Source organism: Danio rerio, chromosome 5 (assembly GCF_052040795.2).
Source record: "Danio rerio strain M-AB ecotype USA chromosome 5, GRCz13ab, whole genome shotgun sequence".
In the NCBI taxonomy this organism is placed as follows: Eukaryota; Metazoa; Chordata; class Actinopteri; order Cypriniformes; family Danionidae; genus Danio; species Danio rerio.
Genome location: NC_141025.1, coordinates 52927549 through 52953246, shown reverse-complemented (window position 1 = coordinate 52953246; position 25698 = coordinate 52927549). Strand labels below are relative to the sequence as shown.

Sequence of the window (25698 nt, the reverse complement as noted above, 5' to 3'; positions counted from 1 at the left end):
AAAATTAACTTTATACCACAACTGCCTTGTGTGTTACTGGCTACATGTATGCTATTTAAGAACATTTTATATTTAAATCTTTAACAATAACAAGAAAGCTTCAAGTATCAAAACAAAAGTTCACACTACACCTACCTTGGGGTATTCTCATATAACCTGTGTCTTTTTTTTAACTCGGTGTAAAAGAATGAAGTGAAGTATTCATCATTTTTACCTGAAGTTGAGAAACTCTTCTTTCTAACATAGTTAGCACTACTTTAGAAAAGAGGGTTTTCAATCTTTTAGGACACATATCCCCCCAAGTTTGGCCAATTTCACTTGTGCCCTCGACCCACCCTTCACCGAGCCAAAATTATAACTCATGTGCAAACATCATTCACATATTACTTGCTGCGTTTAAAGTGCGTAGCATTAATTACATAAAAATAAACACATAGCCATCTTTTCAAGTCAGTACAACATGGGTGTATTCCTGACACGACCAACCGTAAATCATCTTTCACTGTCAATAAGTGTGAGCCATAGCTTACTTGCTTTTGATGTACATGCAGAAAATGTTGCTTCGCACAGCTAAGTTCTTAGAGCCCTGACGGTGTGACTGAGTCGAACATTGAGTACGTTTACACCAATACTTTATTCGATTTTATTACAATTAAGACTATACTCTGATTAAGAGTCTAGCATGTAAACAATGATTTTTGATTACCTTAATCTGACTAAGGTCATAACTGAACTAAAAGGAAATAGAATTAAGACATGGAATATGCATATGTAAGTGGCATTATTAAAATAAACACGGCAAATTATTATCGTCATCAAGGACTATCCACCCAATTTTCCGACAAGATTCTCACACACGGCTATCAGTCAAGAACCATAGACATGCACATCACAAAATGTGGAAGTTTTTTTCTTTCTATTCGGTGTGTGTTATTAAATTTCATAACACTCTTCCACTTGTCCTTACTCCCTATTTCCGTCTAATGCCCCAGTTTGTCACGGGAGCATGAATAAAATGTTTATGAGTTAAAGTGAAACTGCCGAACTGCATTTAAAGTAGTAATAATAATAATAATAATAATAATAATAATAATAATAATAATAATACCTTTTATTTTTAGGCGCCTTTCAAAGCACTCAAGGACACCTTACAGCAGATCACAAGTACATCATAAAAATACAAGCAGTAAAAATGACAATCAGAATAAAATTAAACCAGCAAATCATTAAAAGCTATCCTAAACAAAAACATTTTTATCTGACATTTAAAATTGGAAATAGAGTCCATCTGGCGAATGTGCAAAGGCAGGGAATTCCATAACTTTGGTGCTGTACAAATAAAAGCCCTGCCACCAAATGACTTCATCTTAAAGTGTGGGACAGATAACAGTTCAGCAGAAGATGATCTCAGTGAGCTGAAGGAGTGTACAAATGAAGAAGATTAGAAATGTTGATCAGTATGTTAAGAGGAGGATTTTGTATTGTATACGACAGTGAACAGGGAGCTAGTGCATATGAAAGAGAATTGGAGTTATGTGATCAGAAGTATGTGATCAGAAGTATGCGAGCAGGTAACTATCCTAGCCACTGAATTCTGAATCAACTGTAGTCTATGAAGTTGTTTATCAGGAATGCCAGAGAGAAGCGAGTTACAGTAATCAATCCGTAATGTAACCAGAGCATGAGCTAGCACTTCAGTACTTTGTTGAGATAGTGAAGGGCGAAGTCTTGCAATGTTACGCGAATGAAAAAGGCACAGCGTGAGTCTGCCCAAAGTCACCCAAAATTACATGAAACTCTTACATGAAAGCACTTCACGGAAACACCTTAATTATATTATTATCTATTAAGGCAAATAACTAGATCACAGATGTCCATGTAAATGTAGACAGTAAGGTCTTCATAGTTAGTGAAAGATCCAGAAAAGCATCCTGCTAATTTGGCTCAGACGGGCACTTTTTTGTCGGACGGCTCACAGGTTTTACTTTACTTTTTACTTTCATTAGTTTTGAAAAGCACCCGGTCAATTTTATTTGTGTATTTTTTACTCACACGCATTAACTCTAAAGGTGCTTGATAGTTAGATGTGGAGCTAATATCAATCAGATTCATTAGTGAACACATAAAAATTTACTTGAGTACATGCCTCAATGTCTCGTGACTCTGGTGGGGTGCGCCCCACAGTTTGAAAACACCTACTTTAGAAGTCTGATAACCAGTTAGCAACTTCCTGCTTTCTTTGTGAAGTCAATATGAAATCTGCAGTTCATCAACTGGCCACTTGAGGCTGGCTCCAAAGGGAGAGTCAATAATATAGACTCTTATGTTAAAACCTCCAAATTTACAGCAGAAAAAAATAGTTTTCAGTCTGGTACGATAAATGATTTTAGTGTGTACAGCTAATATTACACTTCATGACAACTGTAAATGAGGGTGGATTTTTTTTACAACTCATTCATTTAATTTATATCAAGGCTAAAAATTATGCATAATTAATGGTGGAGCCGTTTGAGTGACTTGTATCTGCTGCTTGCCATCATGTCACCTTAGCTAATTCTGGATGTTGAACTTGTAGTGTGCACACACACAGACACACAGACACAGACACAGACACAGACACAGACACAGACACACACACACACACACACACACACACACACACACACACACACACACACACACACACACACACACACACACACACACACACACACACACACACACACACACACACACACACACACACACACACACACACACACACACACACACACACACACACACACACACACACACACACACACACACACACACACACACACGTTTGTTTTTGTGAAAAGTGGGGACATTACATAGTTTTCCATTCATTTTATACTGTCCAAACCGTATATTGTATTACCCTCACCCCATCCCACCCCTAAACCCAACCATCACATGAGACAGCTTTACTCTCTGATTAAACTCATTCTGTAGGATTTATAGGCTTTTTGAGAAATGAGTCACCAATGAGTCACCAATGTCCTCATATTTCACCTCCTTTTTGTAATACCTGTGTCATACTCATGTCATTATACAGATTTGTGTCCTAATATGTCACAAAAACACGTACACACACACACACACACACACACAGTTGAAGTGAGAATTATAACCCCGCTTTTAAATTTATTTATATTTAATATTTCGCAAATGATGTTTAACAAAGCAATGACATTTTCACAGTAAGTCTGATAATATTTTCTTCCAGAGAAAGCCTTATTTGCATTATTTCGGCAAGAATAAAAGCTGTTTTTAATTTTTTTTAAAAACCAATTTAGCTTATCTATATCTTGAAAAATATCTAGTAAAATATTATTTACTGTCATCATGACAAAGATAAAATAAATCAGTTATTAGAAACGAGTTATTAAAACTATTAGCTATGTTTAGAAATGTGTTAAAAAATGATCTTACCGTTAAACAGAAATTGAAAAAAAAAACTGTGTGTGTATATATATATATATATATATATATATATATATATATATATATAAATGTGTGTGTGTGTGTGTGTGTGTGTGTGTGTGTGTGTTTGTGTGTGTGTGATTGTGTTTGGCACAATAATATGGCATGCTGTGTACCTCATTTTGCTATTAAAGATATACTCACAGATGTCACTTTCTTTGCTTTTCTTGGACTTGTTGCTTAAGCTTATTTCAAATCTGTTGATGTCGCACGACAGGTCACTAATAGAGAGAGAGAGAAGAGAGAGAGAGAGAGAGAGAGAGAGAGAGAGAGAGAGAGAGAGAGAGAGAGAGAGAGAGAGAGAGAGAGAGAGAGAGAGAGAGAGAGAGAGAGAGAGAGAGAGAGAGAGAGAGAGAGAGAGAGAGAGAGAGAGAGAGAGAGAGAGAGAGAGAGAGAGAGAGAGAATATAATCAGAATTTGAATAAACCATCACTTTCAAACCTCAAAATGAGTGTTGAAAATCAAAATGGCAGGGTCCCCACTTTAAGTCAAATGTTAAATTCCTTAAATTTTATTGAATAAAAAGCAGAACTTCCATGACCTGTAAGGATCAGAAAACAGACTGTTCTGTTGAGCAATCCATACAGAATTTACTGATTCTATGATTGCTAAATTTAACACAAAACCAAGCTAATAATGCAAAGTTGTGTGGAGTTTACTATTTTTTTAAAATTGTGACAGTTTTCCCACAGGTTTTGGCCGGCAGGCACATTGTTCACAGTTTAACATTAAATAATACTATATTCTCACATAGAAAAGGTTGTGGTATCCAGTGAGTGATACCGTGAGATATCATAAACACAGCATGACGCTAAGTTTCTATTTATGCATGAGACCCACTTTAGATGAACATAATGTGACATCATCACAATGCACGTTCACCCAGAGCAAAACAACACAGATTTTGATAAAAGGAAGAAATTTAAGAGCACAATAATCTAAAAATTTATTAACAAAATCCAGGAGAGAGATTGAGCTGACAAAACTAACCACAGATAGTATTTTAACAGATACAACATGGTGACTGCATTTGATTGCCTGTTAACAAGCAGTAAAGGAATAAAATTTATATTTAAAAAAATAGCTAACCATCACAAATAGACAAAACGTGATGAATGAAAATACATTTTGGTAAATGGGAAGAAAAATATTAAATGACAGACAACTATGAATTGGAAAAAACAAATTAATAAAATTCCCTGACTTTTAATGTTCAGAATACACCTTATAAAATTCAATATAGGGCTGAACAATTTGTTGTTTGAGCATCGATAGCTCTATCACTGGATTAGATCATTTCAAAGGCCAAGGTTTACATTTGGCATTGGTGGGTAAGGGAGAATCATATGGAAGATAAATCCTGCTAATTTTAAATACATCAAATAAACATTGAAAATTAAAGTGAAATCCAGATTAACAATTTCATCATAAAACACTGTTCGTAAAATATCTGCCAAAAGCGAAAATGAAATAAAATATAATTGAAAAGAAGCTGCCGATTTAACATTTCACTTTCACTGCATTTCGGCATCAAGCCTGCCAATATTAAAATAAAAAGACAAACTGAAAAATAAAATGCAAACACAATTTTTACAAAGTTTGTTATTAATGTTCACACTATAATAGTGACACAAATCAAATTAAAATGCAAATTTAAGTTTTACTTTTATTTACACTTTTATTTTAGTTTTTATTTTCAATGTCAACCTGCATGCAAAGCCTATGCTTATCAGTGGGAGGGGCGTATTCAAGTGATGGGGCGTATTCAAGTGACGTTGAGTGTTTTCAGAGGCCAAGGGTAGCAGCAAGGTTTTGATGGATAGGACAGCATGAGTTACTAACGTAACAGAAGTAAAATGGTAAAAACTATTAGTCAGCTTTACGTGAAGCAGCTGTCGCATTGGTTCAGCAAGAGGAACAGATGACACAGGATAACCAACCATCAAACATTCATACCACAGCAGGAGTCGTGGGCTTCTTCGGAGGGCAGAGAAACTGTGCAGCCATAAGTACGGCAGGCTTTGTGATGAATTTGTACAGTATACTATATTAGGTCTTGTGTCATTAACAACTTGTTTGTACTAAAATCTGGTTCTATCGATGTAATTCCCAGATGATCCCTAAAATTGCGTGAGTGAATGTCCGGTAATTATCAAACCTAAAACCAACTTTACCAAGCTAATTTAGCTACGAAGCTTTCAAAGATTTTAGTACGAATTTAGTACGATTTTAGTACAAAGATTTTAGTTTTAGTAAGTTGCTTACAGTAGAATTTTTCTTATTATTGAAATGGTTTGCTATTTGACTATAGGCTTCAGTTTTTAATTTAAAACAAGTTGAAACAGATTTAAAAAAAAAAAAAAGGTATAGTAGATGATAATAAATTTGTATTTTAAAAAAAAAATTATCTTTTCATGTTTCTTTACTCTAAATGTGCATTATTTATAAAACTGTAATATAAAACTCACAGTTTAAATGCACATTTGTAATTAAACACTTAAAAGAGTAAAATAGTATGGTAAGCAATTTAACAAAATGGTGGGAAATATTTTTGGTACATCAAAAAGCATGGTTACGATATCCATTCCACAAGCTAACTCAGCAAAAAAACAGTTCTTTGAATGTCACTAAAATGCAATGATTATATCACAATTAAATAGAAAATAACTGCAAAACAGTTCAGTTTTTGTTAAATGTTAAAGGAAAGTTATTTACTGATAAAGAGAGTTTAATAAAGACTTATTGTTGATTAAGGCTATATTATTCACAAACTATATCAGTCTGCTACAACGTTAGACTGTGTTTTACAATGGGGGGAAAAACATGAGCATTAACGGCATTATCATGATGGCAAACTTGAGTTTATGTGACTTTCGTCCACCTTATGTCCACCTTTTTTGCTGGCGCCATTCTCACTTGTGTGTGTCACACACCTCACACACCTTATTATTGCATGGCAAATTCCCCTGCGCAGTTGTTTTGGCGCTGATTGTAATTGAATGCAGCTACAGCCATTCACATGACAGCAGGGAAAGGCACAGCCAATCACATTGTTCATATGCGTTTAGGGGCGGTGTGGCTCGAGGAAAGAACATGATGTAACCCTTTCTGCACGATTTTTTTAAGTAAATTAAATTATTGGTGAGGACATTCTGATAGTTGTTGGAAACTGGTGGGGACTTATCAATGCTAAATCTACGCCCCTGAATTATTCATTAAAGATAAAAAGATATTAATAAATATTATTTTTAAATCATTTATACAATGATGGCCATGTTATTATACAATTGATTCAACTTCTGTATTGAATACTGTTCAACTCTGCAGAAAACCATAAAACACTGTTTATTTATTTATTTTTGCTTGTTATTAATTATTATTTATGCAGATGCTCATTCCAGTGGATCTAAATGAGTGAAATCTTCCCAAATAGAGCTATTCAAATCATCTGGTACAATTTAATTTATACCGCAATATGTATTGTAGCAAAACACAATATCGCAATGTCATATTTTTTTCTAATATCGTGCAGTCCTAATTCAATAACATTCCAGTAATAACATGGCCAATGGAAACACTGGAATAAACTCACTCGAAGATGAACTCCTCGGTGAACACAGGGTTTTGTCCTTCTCTTGGATGAGTCCTGGCCACCTGCACGCTGTTCAGCGAGATGATGCAGTATGGGTTGGTGAAGTGTTTGATGGGAAGTTTGTGAGCTTCTTCCACATATAGAACCAAACTGCTAACCTAAGGCGAGAGGCAAATGTGAGATTTTCTCTATTCTCTGTAATGAATAAGTGATGAGATGTCAGAGGCAAAATGACACGCATGGATCTTTTCCCAAAAATATGCCTGTGGTAATGAAAATGACGATTTTTTTTTAGATTTAGCCCAAAGAGCCTGTTTGGGGATCAGGTGCTCGGAAAGGGCTTTTCATCGGCCTGTTCACCAGCATGCAGACGGTTCAGCTGTGGCCTCTTCAGACAGCACATTCCCAGGCATCCAAACGTCTTATCTCATGATTAAAGGGACAGCGGATAACGCTTTATGGGAACAGCGAGAGTTGACACACAACGGATGGTCGCTCTTACCTGACGCAAACGCTTGTTGTATGTGGTCTGTAAGGGTTTCCGTAGATTATTGCAGAATGTCTGAAGGCATTTCATCCAGTCCTGTGGGTGAAAGATTTATTTAGTACTTTTGAACAAGCTAGATTAATACATGAAGTACAATCTAAAAAATCTTTTGTCGTTTTTCGACTAAAATCGATTTAGTTTGTAGTGTTAGTAGTGGTGTCATTTATTCAAGTCCCAATAAAGATTTTTATATGCTTATAATAAAAGTACACTTGAATAAATGCAGTATTTTGACATATTCATCCAAATTTCAACAATAAAAATTTCCAAGACATATTATTCATCTTATTTTTACATAGATAACAATAAAAGTGTTGTTATAACTTAAATAAGTTGTAATAAATTATATTTTAAAATGTAAAATATACAAATATATTTTAAAATGTATAATTATACTGTGTTGGATTTATATTTAAATATATATCATTATATGATTTTATTTGAAGTTGTATTAGCATTTCACAATTTTGCCAGTAATTGTTATCAAATAAATCCCGCCAAACAGACTTTTAAATTAAACAAATTAAATTAATATCAAATAATTCTGAACCCTTTATGTTCATTATTATAGTTAACTAAATAAAACCATAATATTATATTTTTGTTAATAGAAATCAAATAGATTTATATATTAAATAATTTATATTAAAAAACATACAAATATACAAACATCTAAAATAAAAGTAAAAAACTGCAGTCAAAAATGAAAAAGGTAAAAACAGTTTAAAAATTACAGGGTCTCTGCAGGTAATTTGAATAAGTTTGCAGGAAACCCAATATATCTATCTTTTCTAAGTGTACATTTACAAACAGTTTGAAAATACAAATTTCATTTATTGTAATTTAATTAATTTAAAAAAACAGTTAACGATTTTTGTAAATTACACAGTATTTAACTTATTTAAACTGAATATTACAGTAGGTCATTGATGCAGTATGTTACAGTATTTTAAAGTTATAATTAAAATACTGTTGACAAGTTGAAATTACTGCATATATTTTACAGTAAAGACAAATGCTGCTGTAAATGTAAATACAGTATTCTGCTGTAATTGATTTGCAGTAGGTTACTGTGAAGAGAACTTTAATAGAACAAAATTGTACAGTTATGCGTTGTTACTGTAGTTCAAAGTTGCATTGTGAAAATTACTGTATTTTACAGTAAAGATAAACAATACAGTAAATAAATATACAACAAGATAAATGCAGCTGTATATGTGAATACAGTATTTTTGTTGTAATTGATTTACAATAAATTACTGACAAACTAAACTTTAATCTGAACTATTTGTATTGTGAAAATAACTGTATTTTACAGTAAAGATACACAATATAGTGAATCCATATACAGCAGGATAAACACTGCTTTAAACATCTATTTCAGCAAAAATACTATATTTATTTGCAGTAGGTTACTGCGAAGTGAACTGCAATATGAACAGAATTTTACTTCAGGACAGTTATGAAGTATGTTACTGTATTTTAAAGTTGCATTAGGAAAATTATTACTTTACAGTAAAGATAAACATTACAGTAAATACATTTACAGGAAGATAAATGGTGCAGTATAAATGTAAATACAGTATTTTGCTGTAACATTTACAGTGAGCTACTAGCGAACTGAACTGTAATATAAACTAAATTTTACAGTAGGAAAATTAAGTAGTATGTTACTGTATTTTAAATTTAAATGGTGATGATAAATATATATTTAACAGTAAATATATGCAATACATATACAGGAAGTCAAATGCTGTTGTAAATGTAAATACAGAATTTTTGCTGTAATTGATTTACAGTAAGTTATTGGTGAACTGCTGCCAGTAGGTTACTATAGATTCTACAGGAAATTGATAACAGTGAACATAAGAGTAACTCCTTTTTCACAAAAATATGAATACAGTTTGTTCTAAATTGTTTTCTTCACAAAGTGAAGACGTAATGTTCTTAATTTTCAGAAAATCCAACCTAATTTATAACCCACCGAAATATATTTCAAGTTCTCATTTGAAGCAAAAGCTAATTTTTGTTTAATTTCTAAGAAAACACAACTTTAAATTTGCATCTTGAGCAAATGTCTCAACTTGGGGAGGTTTAGATATATTTATTATAAAAATAAATTAATAAATAATGCCATAACTTCATCATTTTATGGCCTGTTTTTTTAAAAGGTATAATAAAAATACTTTTAAAGACCTAAATAAATCCTGCTACTTATAAAAACTTGGATGCTGTCAAAGTGATATGTACCTGTGCCTGCTCAGGTGTTTCCCCTGCAAAGTAGAAAATGTACTGCTCCTCGCTAAAGTGCTGAACCACAATCTGGAAACAGTTTGGCCTGGACAAAATAATAGCATCATCATTAAACACACAACATCAATAGTGCTTAACACACTGGCCCCAAACATTGCAGCCACTTAAGCTATACAGTCCAGCAGTCAGTGAATTTCAAACAAAACACTAAACCAATCTGAATCTGCAAGCAAACCATTTTTAGAAATACAAGTACACTAGTGGCTTGTGTAGCATTACAGTAGCATACCTGCCAAACAGACTGTCATGGACCCCATACACAGAGCAGACACTCAGATCAATCAATCCTTTGGGTTTGGTGGCTCGTTTCTCACTCTCAAAGTAAATGAGATGAGCGTCGTTGCCTTCCAGGATGAAGTACAAGTGTTTCCAGCGCTTGCCTTTACCTGTGGAAGTATATGCGGGAAGGTGATTAAGAAGTATTTAAAACAAAATTTAAGAAATGAAAGCATGGAAGGACGCTTAATTTATTTACGTAATAAACTGTTAAGAGACAAGCCTTAGTGCACATCAAACCAGCTGAATACTAAATACAAACAACAACTGAATGCCAATAAGAAAATGTCTCAGAAGTATGGATAAGAATTAACATCGGTAGGCCCACATGGTATCTACGCATGCAAAAATCCACAGATTTCCGCATATTTTTAGCCAATCATTAAGTCTATTTGTTTAGTTTTGTGTAATTGTGTGTAAATTCATATTTATGCAGTATTTAAATTGATTTCAGAAATATTATTGTCTAATAAAAAATGTTTATATGATTTAGTTAGAATACAGTGTGCAAAGTAATAATTTCTAGTAATAGTTTTTAGTAGATAAATGGTAGATATATTATATGAAAGACTTGCTTTGTTTGTTAAAAAAAGGATCTAATAGGATTTGCATTGTAAACATTAAATAAAAGTTATAAATGTATTATTTTTATTTAAATTTTAGGTTTTTAGTTAAGATACACCTAAGATCATTCCACATAAATTCACAGATTTTTTACAATATTCTGTACAGAAATAGCAAAAAATGTATGCAAATTCTGTCTGGCCCTAGACATCGGTCTACAATATGCCTATATTTCAGACCCCTAGTTTTTTTTACGATTTTGAAATGGCTGAATTTAACCCAAAATCAAAAAGAATTCACAATTTTTTGCGATCCTGCAAAATTCTTCTTTTTAAGGCAAAATAATGACAAAAATATAAATAATTTAATAAAAAATCCAATTCCAAACCCTATAATCAAATTATATTTATTTCAGTTTGCAATTGGTTTACATGACTTATAGACGTTGTAGACACAGCGCATGTGATGTATTTGAGCGACTCTCGAAAGGTGATGTCTAAGATATGCCCTTACAATAATAACACTATCAATGCAAAGATGGTGTAACTGCCATGAATTCATTTACACGCTTTGCTTTCTTTAATTGGGTCACCAAAGGGAGGCTGTATAGACTGATAGGATTTAAGTGAGGCAAAATAGAGTAAGAGTAATTTACGCTCATGAGCTAACAGGTACAGCTTGGAAAAATGCCATGAGCTTTTATCCTTTAGTATCCCTTCGGCAAGCAGAGCGAGGTATGTTTTGTTTATTATTTGATTTATTTAAAAAATGTTTGATGTTTTGTGAATGTTTGCTGAGTTTATTTTTCTATGTTATTAGTTTTTTTTTTTTTTTGTTGTAACTTTACAGTGCTTTGGTGCTACAGTGCTACATGTTATTATGATGATATGTGCAAAGAAGTATGTGCTATGAGATCACCAACCCGATAAAGATGAGAATTGATGCTTGTACAGTATGTAGCAAAGAACTGAGACAATGAAGATTTCATTGATTAGGTTTATTGCATCTAAGTAAACAATTTAAATGCACTCGTCAAAAACTCTCTGCCTCCTTTATTAAACCTGATGAGCTGCTTCAGGGATTAGACATTCTGTGGGGCAAATCGAGTGAATAACATGGCGCAAATTGGGCGTCTTGTACATTTGAAAGTGGGAGCAAACATCTAACAAATGGAGCGATGGAACAGACAGAAAAGCAAGCAGCTTACAATGATGGTGATTCGTTCAAGGATGACGGCCACTGAAGGTGACCGAATTAAAGGACACTATTTGTGCTTTACATGTATGGCTGGTATTATGATGTACATCAAATTGCTAAATGATTTTGCTCAACTCTTTCTCTGCCGTTGACGAGAGAAAACGCTTCCCTTCCACTAACACTTTTTACAGCAATCAGGGTTTTAGATGTATTATGGTAGAACACAAATATCTGTACTTTTTACTCCTTAAATTTTTAAATCAGGCTTGTTAAATTCGTTTTCATGCATTTGGTGGGGCGATCTATTTTTTTTTATTTGTGCAGTTTCAGTGGCTTTTTGATGCAGTCAATCTATTTTAATAATTACAGTACAGAGTTTAAATAAATAAGTACAGAGTTTCAGTACCCATTCTTTATTACAGATCTAGCTTGCATCGCGACGTGTAGTTATAATGCATATCAGAGAACAATGAAGAGTATGCGACTGTGAAAGACTACACAAGACATACCACACAACACACACTCAACGCAGAAGTATAAATTGGCCTTTATTTGTCTATGACATGTCTAACAACTTCTTAAATAATATTTAAAATTCCCCTAAAAACCGAAATAAATATTTCTGCCAATATTGCAGTAATCAGCCCAACGAGAAATTGATTTTAACATGCAGAACATGGAGTAGATAAACCCCAGATCCCCTACAATGTCTAAACACATATCAATTCTTGCAGAACATCGCATCTATTAATGCCTTCGATTTAAGAAATTTAATCTGCACAGAGCGAGCATGTAAATGACAAATGGCATTGAAGGCATAAAAGTTTTAGCACCTATTAAACCATCTGGATATTAGATACAAACAACAGCTGAATAATAACCAGACAGGGTGTCAGAACCGATTCAGACTAATACACTTTTATCAGCAGCAGCAAACCCCACCTAGAACCAAATCTCTTATTAAGCAGAGTCAGTGTCATTGAACTGAACAGCTCTGTGTGCGTTAAGGTACACGCTTTTTCTTTTTGTTCAGCATGGCTCATCCTAAGCTGTCTGTAAAGAGCCCTCTTTTTCGTTTCGCAGGAGATCAAAGACACTCGCATGGGGCTTATGTGCTTCAAATTACCCACATCCTCTCAAGATCAGTCCAAGTCCCACTGAGCGACGAATACAAACACTATTAGAGTCAAACTCAGCGAGAAGAGCAGCTGGATGGAAACAAAAGTAATCATGGGTACCTTTGTTGAAGAGAAGATATCCTTTCTTGACGATGTTTTTGTAGAAAGCATCTTTTGTTTTTCGTCGAATAGTGTTATATATTTCTCTGCCATCAACCAAATCAGATAGAACTTGCTCTTTTTGCTAATCCAACAAAGAAACAACACAATGTCATGGCTGTTATTAAGAGGTATAAAATTATTTGATTATATTACAGTGAGATTCATTTACCTGGACTGGGACAGGATCTTTCAGGGTATATCCTTCTACAATCTGCTCTTTTCGGTAACGTTCGATAATATCATCAACACTAAGAGAGGAAAAAAGCATTACTTAATTAGAGACTGTCTGAAAGTAAAGTTCTGTGATTTTTCATTGCTGAGTGGAAAATTAAAAAGTATTGCATTTTAATTAAATTTGCTGTGCGCCACAATATTTGGGACAAGGTTTAATCTCTAAAATGCTTTGTGGAGACATGCAGTGGAAATTAAAATCTGAGAAATCTGTTACGAGTCTGTACAGAAATGATGTTTGTGGGTAAATTATATTCTAATCTGCATTTAGATATTATTCTCTAGCAAGTTTTCATAAATGCCTAGGTTTACTTGTACATTTATTTTAAAGAACTGGAATAGTAACCCTATTATTAAAGTTCGTCGGAACAAACTTTGAGGCTGGCTTGAGAGCCTGTTGGCAATAGTTTATATAGTTTAAAACAGATGGATGGATGGATGGATGGATGGATGGATGGATGGATGGACGGATGGACGGATGGATGGATGGATGGACAGGTGTACAAATAGATAGATTGAGAGATAGACAAATAAATATGGGGTATAAGGATGAATAGAAAGTTGAACAGATAGAAAGACAGACAGACAGATAGACATGTAAACAGACAGACAGACAGACAGACAGACAGACAGACAGACAGATAGATAGATAGCATGAAGATAGACAGATAGCAAGAATCAAGTATGGATTAGCATGTTTCTAGTATGAATTAGCATGTTATTAGAACAATTCTAGTACAAGTTAGCATGTTTACAATATGAATCAGTGTACTGTTAGCATGTTTACAGTACAGATTATCATGTTGTTAGCATGTTTCCAGTATGGATTAGCATGATGTTATCCTGTTTCAAGTACAAATTATCATGTTGGCACGTTTCCAGTATGAATTAGCATGTTTCTAGTATGAATTAGCATGTTGTTGTCATGATTCGAGTATGAATTAGCTTGTTGTTAGCATATTTCCAGTATGGATTAACATGATGTTAACATGGCTCCTGTATAAATTAGCATGTTGTAAGCATGTTTCAAGTACAGATTAGTATGTTGTTGGCATGTTTCCATAGATATATACACTAGATATCGCATAGGAACCCTGAGCATGCGTCAATAGCGCCGCCACATTGGTACAGTGCTCCCAGGAAAAATGTCATTCAACCGTACTAGTCAAGACAGTGTAATTACGTGAAGATGCGGGACTTTAGCGCTGTTTACGGGTGTAGTAACGAGCAAACAAAGAAAACAAAGCACAAAGGCAGAACATTTCATAGGTAATATTCAGTTTTTTTTGTTTTTGTATGTTCTGAACTTTTGTGCTCTACAGGTAACGTTATTGATGATAACAGTCACTTATTGCATTCACCATACGGCAAAGCAGCTCCAACTCGCACTAAACACTCGGCTTATGCTAGTTTTGTTGAATAAAATCAGCAAACAATGCAAAAGAAATATAACAACGAGATGCTGCGCTGCCAGAAACTGGTATCATTTTCGCCTACGTTAGTGAAAGAGTCGTTCGGGGGATTCATTCAAAAACTAATCGCTCTCTCCGTCAGTATGAGCAGTGAAAGCAGGAGAGGAGCCGTGTTTCAGGAAACGGATTAGATTAAATTTAACAGGGAGGGTGGATAGTACTTTTCTGTACACACAAACACAAGCTTTTTGTCAGGAATGCCCATGCGGTCACTGATCCATCAATGTAGAAAAGTGATGTAAAATTATAATTTTCGTAATTAGAAAAAAAAAAATTACATACTAACATCCAGGAAAACTCCCGATCACAGATATATGTGTATATGTGTATATCTCTGGCTTTGCATGGCCACAGTCCTCCACTGTACCTTGGTCCCGCATTCATTTCAAAGGAGCGCTACCCTGTAGCAAGATGGTGGCGCTATTGACGCATTCTGTCCAATAGACAACAATAGGCCAGGCGACATCTAGTGTATATATCTATGGCATGTTTCACTTTACAAATTAGCATGTTGTTAGCATGTTTCCAGCATGAATTACTGTGCATATTATTTGCATGGTAAAAACAAAGACAAAGCATTAACAACAACGATATTTCAATCAAACAAGTAATAGTATTAGAATAAGCATTGTTAATTAATCTTTGCCTCTAGATATAAAAATTCACAAGACAAACTGTTACTACTAAGCTTTGAATGCGTTTCTTTTAAAGAAGGTGTAAGTCTGAATAACAGACAGAAACACTGCTAGCAACTAACTAGGTTAAAAACATTGAAAGCATGCAGCATTTATGCTGTCATGTTTCAGAAGATTGCTTGCATGTTTTTTTTACCACAATGTAAGCACTATTTAATGCACTGCTAGCTTTTTCTTCCATAATTAAATTAGGTGCATAAAAAAACATTATGCAAAGGATCAGGAATTGATCATACGAAAAGACCCATCAGGCAAAACCATACTGTTTTCTATGGTGTAAACAACATCCCTGAGTGTTTCACTTGCATAGAATACAATTATTAAAAGCACATTAAGGACAATACACATGAAATAAACATTCATATAGCTGTGTCTCGTGAAAAATAAAAAATTGCAGTTATATATGAATTTATTTTCTATCTTGAAAAGAAAACATTTAAACTTAACAGGAGTGGTATGTATGAGAATATTCTAAATGCATCTTAATATCAAGTGTGAACAGGGCCTTAGAGTGTCAGGGTAGTATCATACCATACCCCAACGCAACATAACAAAAAAGAAAAAAAAAATTCCATTTGAAAAGGATTTTCTATCCATGATGGTTACAAGTGAAATTTCTACTTAATAACAGCACCTATTTCTGCAATGTCGCAGCATAAACTACTATGACAATGACCACCTCAGGTGCTGATTATGTGCTTTATTAAGTGTTAAATGTTACCAGTGCGAGTTTGAATACCAGTTTATATGATATTTTTAGTCATACTAAAAGTGGCAGCAGATAGTTTTAAGTGTATCTGTCTGCAGAGTGCAAGACAAGTGGACCTTGTAGTAAGTTAGTGAGGCGTAATGGTTGGGGTAGGTGTGGATGTTAATAACTGTGATGGTTCGGGTAGATGTAGATGTTAACAACTGAGATGGTTGGGGTAGGTGTAGATGTTAACAACTGAGATGGTTGGGGTAGGTGTAGATGTTAAAAACTGTGATGGTTGGGGTAGGTGTAGATGTTAATAACTGTGATAGTTATGGTTGGTGTAGATGTTAATAACTTTGATAGTTATGGTTGGTGAAGCTGTTAATAACTGTGATGGTCGGGGTAGGTGTAGATTTTAAAAACTGTGAAGGTTGGGGTAGGTGTAGCTGTTCATAACTGTGATGGTTATGGTTGGTGTAGCTGTTCATAACTGTGATGGTTATGGTTGGTGTAGCTGTTCATAACTGTGATGGTTATGGTTGGTGTAGCTGTTCATAACTGTGATGGTTATGGTTGGTGAAGCTGTTAATAACTGTGATGGTTATGGTTGGTGAAGCTGTTAATAACTATGGTGGTTATGGTTGGTGAAGCTGTTAATAACTATGATGGTCGGGGTAGGTGTAGATGTTAAAAACTGTGATGGTTGGGGTAGGTGTAGATGTTAATAACTGTGATGGTTATGGTTGGTGTAGCTGTTAAAAACTGTGATGGTTATGGTTGGAGAAGCTGTTAACTGTGATGGTTATGGTTGGTGAAGCTGTTAATAACTATGATGGTTATGGTAGGTGTAGCTGTTAATAACTGTGATGTTTGGGGTAGGTGTAGATGTTAATAACTGTGATGGTTGGGGTAGGTGTAGATGTTAATAACTGTGATGGTTGGGGTAGGTGTAGATGTTGATAACAGTGATGTTTGGGGTAGGTGTAGCTGTTAATAACTGTGATGTTTGGGGTAGGTGTAGATGTTAATAACTGTGATGGTTGGGGTAGGTGTAGATGTTAATAACTGTGATGGTTGGGGTAGGTGTAGATGTTGATAACAGTGATGTTTGGGGTAGGTGTAGATGTTAATAACTGTGATGTTTGGGGTAGGTGTAGATGTTAATAACTGTGATGGTTGGGGTAGGTGTAGATGTTAATAACTGTGATGGTTGGAGTAGGTGTAGATGTTGATAACAGTGATGTTTGGGGTAGGTGTAGATGTTAATAACTGTGATGGTTGGGGTAGGTGTTGATGTTAATAACTGTGATGGTTGGGGTAGGTGTGGATGTTAAAAGGCCATGAAACCCCCTCGTTTCAGCAGGGTGTTTTCACACCTCTTCTTTGGAAAAAGTCAGAAAAGTGGGCGTGTCCAGCTCTGTTTAGGGGGGAGTGTCGGAGGAACTAAAGTGGGAGGGTGTGGGAGTGTCGATTTGGGCACGCGCGAGTTTCAGAGTCAAAATACACACACACACACACACACACATACATACAGGAGAATGTGATGGTGTTTAACCTACATGGACATCTGTAGTCGAATTATTAGCCAAATTATTAAATGGTGGACTTTAACTGCAGTTTGGCTCTTTCATTCAGGGAATTCATTCATGCCCCTCGCGACACACGAGATATTTGATTCGAGGAGCTGCTCTAAGCGTGTATTTTTCATGCAATGTTTTATACCGCACGGCGAATGAGAGAAAAAAACCCTCTGCATTTCCCAGAAACTTAGATGCACACGACAGGTAGCGTCAGAAAGCCGCGCGTGTTATTCCGGTCACTAAATGCGGTAAAAACCCTACACGAGGTTAAAGTTTGGTTGTGGTGCTAACGTGTTTACACTCTGTGCAATAGTTTGTTAGATACGAACAAACTGAATAAACAAAGAGCACTGGTCGCTCACTTACCAAATCTGTAGAGACAGGACAATCACCAGCAACTAGAGCCGCGTCTTTATGAAGAGAATACTACAAACGATTCCAGATCCCAGCGTTTGCAGATGAGAACAGCTCTCAGGTAAACAATAATCCTCCTTAGACACGTAAGTTATTGTTGTCGCGCGTCGCGTACACTGTAATCCACACGTGAGTCTGAGCTCTCACAGAGAGAAAATGAAAACGAAACTTAACTGCAGCAAACTATAAAAGCAACACTTCACGCTTGTTTTGCCAACACAACGTGGCGTCTCTGTCCTGAAAACACGGTGATAGTAATGAATATTAATGAAGTTGCACAATAGAGTGCGCTGATTGGTTTGACCCAAGCCTTACTCATGCATTAATGCAACACACTGTAAGACGTAATAAGACACACTCTGGCACAGACGTCCAGTCTGCACGCTGGAATACACGCTATTATGTCATGACCGTGACGCAGCTTCAAAAATTCGTTTCAAACTGGAAGTACGAATTTGCTTAAAATAACGCAAAAACAACCAATTTACACTTTTTAGTGAAATATAGGTGTCCTAATAGTGTTTTTAGCAATGTGGGACACATATACGACTGTCAACAGCTCAAAAAATGTGTTTTGGTGTTTCGTGACCCTTTAATAACTGTGATGGTTGGATTTAAGTTTGGGGAAGGTGTAGACGTTAATAATGATGATGGTTGGGTTTAAGTGTAGAGAAGGTGTAGACGTTAGGAACAGTGATGGGTGTGGATCAGGGTTGGGTTAGTGTAAATGTTAATGTCTATGATGGTTGGGTTTTCGGTGTGGAGCAGGTGTAAACGGTAATAACTGAGCTAATAACTAAACTGGGTACAGCTCCATCTTGCCTACAACATAGTTTTGACATGTGGGTCTCCATAACATCAAGTTACATCCCTTTATGTTACGCCCCTGTCTTGCAGCATGCAGACAGACCCAACTCGATAGTGTATGTCAGTTCTTAAAAATAAAATAACTAGCATTAGCAAACATACAGTTTAAACATGAATGGTAGATCTGAGAAATCAGGGCAAACAGGGTCATCAGTCATCCAGCATGTACTTTTAGTGATGTTAAGGAGGTTTAAGATTTATTAATTAAATTATAAACTTGTTTATTTAGTTGCAAGTGCAATGCACTATTCTGTGCTTCTGGATGTCTGTGGTATTTAAATGCTTCTGTCGCTTCGCATATTATGCAAACAGACAAAAGTCAGTGTTAGTAAACATATATATATACATATATATATATATATATATATATATATATATATATATATATATATATATATATATATATATATATATATATATATATATATATATATACACAATCATCACAATGACCATTAAGAATGTAAATAATTTTTTTTTTTTGTTAAATTACAAACAAAGCCTTGAAAAAAATGTTGTAGTATAAAGAAAAACAATATATTTATTAGGGTTATGAGTGGTTATTCTCAAGTCAGTTGATGCTTTCAGGCATTTAAACCCCAGCCTGCATTCCTACCTGTTATAGTAGCGTCCTCCCATCATGTACTGATTGTTGGGAGTGGGGCTAATCTTGAACCTTTGGATGTTCTCATTGGTACGAAAGAAGAGAGAGTAATCGCCCGGTGTGTTGTCTGAGGGCCTGACCAAAAAACTGCAGACCTGGCCAACTAAGAGAAGAAAGAGTGTTAGACCTGCTTTTGAGTAAACCTCAAAGGCAGTTATGAAATAATGGCAGTTTCTTTTATACTCTAATGTACGCAATTTGCCTCTAATTCTTGTAAGAATATTTACCATTTGTTATCTATGCTAATGTGAGCCTAATTGCAGTCAAACACAAATTAATCAGAAGTGGTTAACGGATATTTTATTTTAATTATTTGTTTATTATTTTAAAAATATATATTTAATCCAACAGTCTACGTTTGTCATTATTTGTTTTTTCCTTCCATAATCCTTGTATTAACTCAAAATCATCCTGGTGTGCCTTTAGATTATGAGAAAACATATCCTACAACCAAAACCGAATCTTAATGTTAAACTAGATAAAATAAGCATGTACAGTTAAATATGCAAAATAAAGAAAAAGGGCAAATAATCATTCACTTTTATTTTGGAATGAACTGTAGAGCAATTATTTGCTGTGTGCATTGACTCATGTTTATGTACCTGTCAATAGCAGGTTGTAGGCCTCCTGTTTACTGATCTTCCTGTGGTACCAGCTGCAAAGATAAAAAAGGAAATCATGAGGGAACAGGATATGAGAGATAAGCAAGCAGGGCAGAGGGCAGCACCTCAGGCTCTGTGAGTCAGCGTGACCATTAGAGTCACAGTGCAAGGGATCAGCACACCTCTATTAAAGCTGATCGCTGATCAGAGCCACAGCCGGAAGCTCAAATGCTCATGTTCATACATATACTTGCACCCCAGGATTCTGGCAGAACCTAGAGCACTAAACTAACCAAAAGTAGCTTAAGTTGTAGGGCTGCATGATAAATCTAAATGAACTCGCAATCATGATCAATCAAAAGCTGCGATTTTCATGAACATCTCTTCAGGAGAACACGGTTCTGTGATCAATACTAAATCTCCTCCGAGGTCCAAGGGGCACTCTCACATGGAAACTCCAAACACCCATAAAGAAACAGCCAGAAAAAAAACTGAAGTGTATATATCCCCATTATAAACAAGATTTACCTGCTATTGATTTAACATGACTAATAATCACATGACCATAGAATCATCTCAAAGAACGACTGATTTCAAAAACTTGACTGAAGTTATGAATGAAGTTTAAACTAAAAACATGCTATTACAGTGGAAGTCAGAATTATTAGCCCCCCTTTAATTTTTATTATTATTATTTTTTTATTAATAATAATAATAATAATAATATTTTAATAAAAATAATGTATTTGTATGTGCTTTCAGCAACAGAAAGTGCCACAATCAGCTGTCAATAATTACAGAATGATTATCCTCAATTTCATAGTTCTCAATAACTGTCTAATTAAGCCATTTGTGGTTATGAATGCAATTGTTTGTAGCTTGACAGTGAACAGCGGCTCTGGGTAGTAAACACACTGCCCCATCTGAAAGCCAGCGCTGGAGATTTACTGCTATTTACAAAACCGACTTTACTGACAAAAAAAAGTGCAAACTAGGGCTGTGCGTTTGATTGAAATCATATCAAAATCGCGATTTGGACATGCGCAATTTCTAATTTTCCCGCAGTATGGTATTTGAACCAATCATGAAACAGCGCGCCTAAACAAAGCGTGTTCAGGTTTCTTGTTGGTCTGAGGTAAGTAAAATGTGTATATCCCATACAAAGTATGAAGCTGATCAGTCAATTTTTGTTATGTGACTCGCGGTGCAGCATTCTGAAAACTTACATAAAAGTTTGTCTGAAAAAATATGTTTTTAGTTGAGTGCGCCTGGAATGTGCATGCAATCCACATGGCTCTATTGGAAATAATGAACTTGTGCGCGCAAAAGACACTATGTGAATGGCATATTTCATGGCAGCGCTACAAAGAGGTCTTGATCTATAAATGATTTTCTTTTAAAATATGTTTAAGATTTACACTGTACACACAGATTCAGTATGTCTGTGACACAATCGTGATTAAAAACAACATAACAATATGGTTAAAAAAATCGTGATAGGTTTCTTTTGCCCATATCGAACAGCCCTAGTTCAAACAATCGCCTTTAATTAATTGTGCAGCACTACTACAGGCAAAAGTCATATTGAAAATGATTGCTGCATAATTCTTAACAGTTTAAACTGTTGAGCTGGTGAGAATAAGATTAGGCTAAGGGATCAAAGTTTTAGATGTTAATGTTTGTAGATTGTGTAAAAACACCATTATTAATATAAAGCACATTTGACCATTGAAAGCCATTTAAAAGTCATAAAAGGGAATGTATAAAAAATCACAACATATTCTATTACATTACAGCTGTTCCACCAGCCCATTTTCAAATTGCTGTTAAAAGACATATTGTTTTATACTATAAAGACTTACATTTTTCCCTCATGGGGATCCTCTTCCCGACCCTGACAATAAATTGAGAAGAATCTATTATCCATATGCAAATTCTCAGGGAGATCACAAAATCACTGTCGTTTGTAAAGAGCTTTTACAGGATAAAGGGTTAGAGACACATACCACCTCCTCCACAAGATCATCAACGATAAGGCCTTGTTCTTCTGTCCGAACGTTGGTCACCCACATCCAACCATCTTCCAGTTCATTGTGAACGATAAACATGTCTCCTTTGAGAAAACTAACAAACATGCAAAGAACACAGAAGATATTTTTAACAACAATTACAAAACATAAATGTAGTTTAGAAATGTGACTGGCAAAACACTGGTTTTACAAATAATGAAAGCACTGTTGACTATATTTACACACGCACGCACGCACGCACATACATACATACATACATAAATACATACATACATACATACATACATACATACATACATACATACATACATACATGAGGTTGTGAAATAGTCTGTCACACAAGATTTTCCCGCTTTTCTTGCTTTCTTGCTATTGCTTTCTTGTACTGCTACATTTTGCAGCTTACTATAAGTGCTACTGAACACAACAAAAGATTGCAAAAGATTGCTGCAAACTGCTATTCGAGTAAATCATCTCAATTCTGGTCCTGGAGTACCCCAGCACTGCACATTATTGTTGTCTTTCCTATTTAACACTAACATACCCCTTATTTACTACCACATGCCCCAAGACTAGAATCATTGCTTTATGCACAGTATGTGAAACTATATGCAATGACTAATATTTTAAAAGTCAGAAAATACTCGGATAATCTCCTGCTTACAATTAAAGATATCTGAAAGGGATAGTTCACTCAAAAATGAAATCTCTTGGTCAAAAACTATGAGTTTCCTACTTCTGTTGAACCCAAAATAAAAACAATTAAGAATGGTTGATGGCACTCACTGACTTTCAAAATAATTGTTTTTGATTTCCTATTATCAACCAACATATCTAGTGTTCGAGAGCAGACACTCATAAAGGTTAAAAACATTATGAGGGAATGTAAATGGTTAAAATCATTGTCTTTCATACAACAACTAGGACTTACAGACTTTAAAGTTGTCATGAAATTGAAATTTTTAAATTTTTATGTTTGTATGTAAAATTGTAGAGCTACATGAAATATCTGTGCACTAATAATCTCGATGTTTAAATAAATTGCCAATTGCAAATTGTTTCTAGGGATTTCCCGATCCGATATTGATATCGGAAATAGGTCTGATATCAGTCCAAAAAAACTAAATCGGACAGCGTTAAAAAGCTCTGATGTAAGCAGTCCGATGCGCTCTAAACTCTGTTTCAGCTATTCTTAACAACTCCTTATTTCTGCTCCCCAGTGTGAAATGTATTTTTCAAATCGAAACTGGATCAAAAATTTATCAACAAGCTGTGTGAGAAATTGAAAATTTGGACACTCAACCTTTAGCAGTTGGTCAATTAACACTATTTTTTTCTTATGTTCCTGCTCTCAGCTGTTTTTACCATTTGCTGATGGTAAAAAAAAATAATAATAACTAAAGTAACCTTTAATTAGTATTTTGCACTTTAAAAAAATCTATTTTTGTTTATTCAATTAAGATATTTTTAGGGTCTTAATATTTTTTCTTTGATTCTTTTTATATATTCTTATGTAAAAGGTTTACATTTATGCAACCGATAATTAATAAATTGGTCGTTTTTTTTCATACTTATTGCTGCTGACTTTTGTTCTCAGTTTGAGCTAGCCGTTCATACATTTCACTCAACGAAATAGGTAAAAGTAAAGTATTCATGATATGTGCTAATTTCGGATTTGTATCGGTATCAGTTCGTACTGAAGGCTGCAATATCAGTATCATATCAGAAGTTAAAATGTTGTATCAGGACACCCCTATCTGTTTCATTGAGTATGTTTACATGGACACCAATAATCTGATTTTAATACAGTTAAGACAATACTCTGATTAAGAGTCTGTCATGTAAACAGTGATTTTTGATGACCTTAATCCAACAAAAGTCATATTGAAACTAAACAGAAATGGAATTAAAACATGTGGAGTATGCCAATTTTAGGGGCATTATTGAAGTGCAGTACAGGCATGTAAACACTGCAATCAAACTTTAAAAATAATTGAGACAGGATAGTCTATACACACACACGGGTGTTCGACACTATCATCTGCACCTACTGAGTCAGTGAAGGGCCACAGACAGGTAATATGCTGATTTTTTTTTCACATATGGTTCACATATGGCGTGAGGTATCAAATACCTTTAAAACAACACCTTGTCCATGTAAACGTAGTCATTGTTTGTTTACTCAGGAGACAAACTGTTTAGAAATCAAATGAGTATAGTGTGATTGCCATTATTTTCAACATAAGTATCCTCAGTAAAAAAATAAAAAAAGACATGCGAGCGTGTCAACAAAGAATGTGCCACAATTTAGTTAGCAATGGCCAACATCCAATGATTAAATTAATTCATGATGTATGAAATAAAGCCCCCCTCCCCCCAACTTTTTATTTCTTATTTCAGAAGCCATTTCACTCAGATATCAATCTCAGCCTACATTTCAGGATAACTTAAATAAAAATATATATCTGTAAAAAACAAACAAACAAACAAACAAACAAACAAACAAACAAACAAACAACAACAATAACAACAACAAAATGAACTTTAAATAGTTGACTGGCATCCCCAAAACAACATAGCCGAAATTCATGATTTGTCTTACTGCAGTTTGACATTAGCTTTCACACATAAAATCCTTTCCTGAAAAATTACCAGCAATTTTCCTGAAAGGTCTGTTTGTGTGAGCAGGCCTTTTAAAAAAAAAAAACAAAAACAAAAAAAAAACGATAAATTCACTTCCGGCTATTTTCTGGAAAGAGAAGTTCTAACATTACCGGTAATTTGCACAGAATGCTGTGTTGTGGGAAGATTGCCAGAAAGAGCGCATTCACGTTTAGAATGCGCTGATGTGAGGCGTCTACTTTAGCCAATCAGAACAGTCAGACGCATTCACGTCCGCACGGTTTATGAAAATAAATGCCTTTGAATATTTTTCCAGACACATTTAGCTGCTAGATGTTAGTCAGATAACGTTTTTATGTTCAATCTTAATGCCAACTGTTTAAATAATTATCAATAAGATGCTTATGATAAGCCATTATTTGTTTACCTTCAAGCTCTTCTTCCTTCAGTTGCTTGACGTGTCGCATGTGCACGTAAAGCAGCCGATGAGCACCAGCACACACACATATTATGAACATCTCGACATGCGAAAGTGTTTCTCCATATGTTTTCGT

General features: G+C 34.8%; 1 protein-coding gene across 5 annotated transcripts in view; it reads right to left on the bottom strand.

Moving 5' to 3' along the window:
• rasa1a (RAS p21 protein activator (GTPase activating protein) 1a) overlaps positions 1-25698 on the bottom strand; it is a 102975-nt gene that overhangs the window by 23547 nt on the left and 53730 nt on the right. For all 5 annotated transcript variants that reach the window (XR_015491736.1, XM_087254112.1, XM_087254115.1 and 2 more), the window contains exons 5-15: positions 22499-22616; positions 22355-22386; positions 20493-20545; positions 19843-19993; positions 13443-13521; positions 13232-13355; positions 10186-10342; positions 9894-9981; positions 7599-7679; positions 7097-7254; positions 3649-3725 (exon numbers count right to left, since the gene is read on the bottom strand). Coding sequence is in view for 4 of the 5 variants with exons in the window: in XM_087254112.1 (XP_087110238.1) it covers positions 3649-3725; positions 7097-7254; positions 7599-7679; positions 9894-9981; positions 10186-10342; positions 13232-13355; positions 13443-13521; positions 19843-19993; positions 20493-20545; positions 22355-22386; positions 22499-22616 (1118 nt within the window). In the remaining variant the exon portion in view is untranslated. The remainder of the gene's footprint in view (positions 1-3648; positions 3726-7096; positions 7255-7598; positions 7680-9893; positions 9982-10185; positions 10343-13231; positions 13356-13442; positions 13522-19842; positions 19994-20492; positions 20546-22354; positions 22387-22498; positions 22617-25698) is intronic.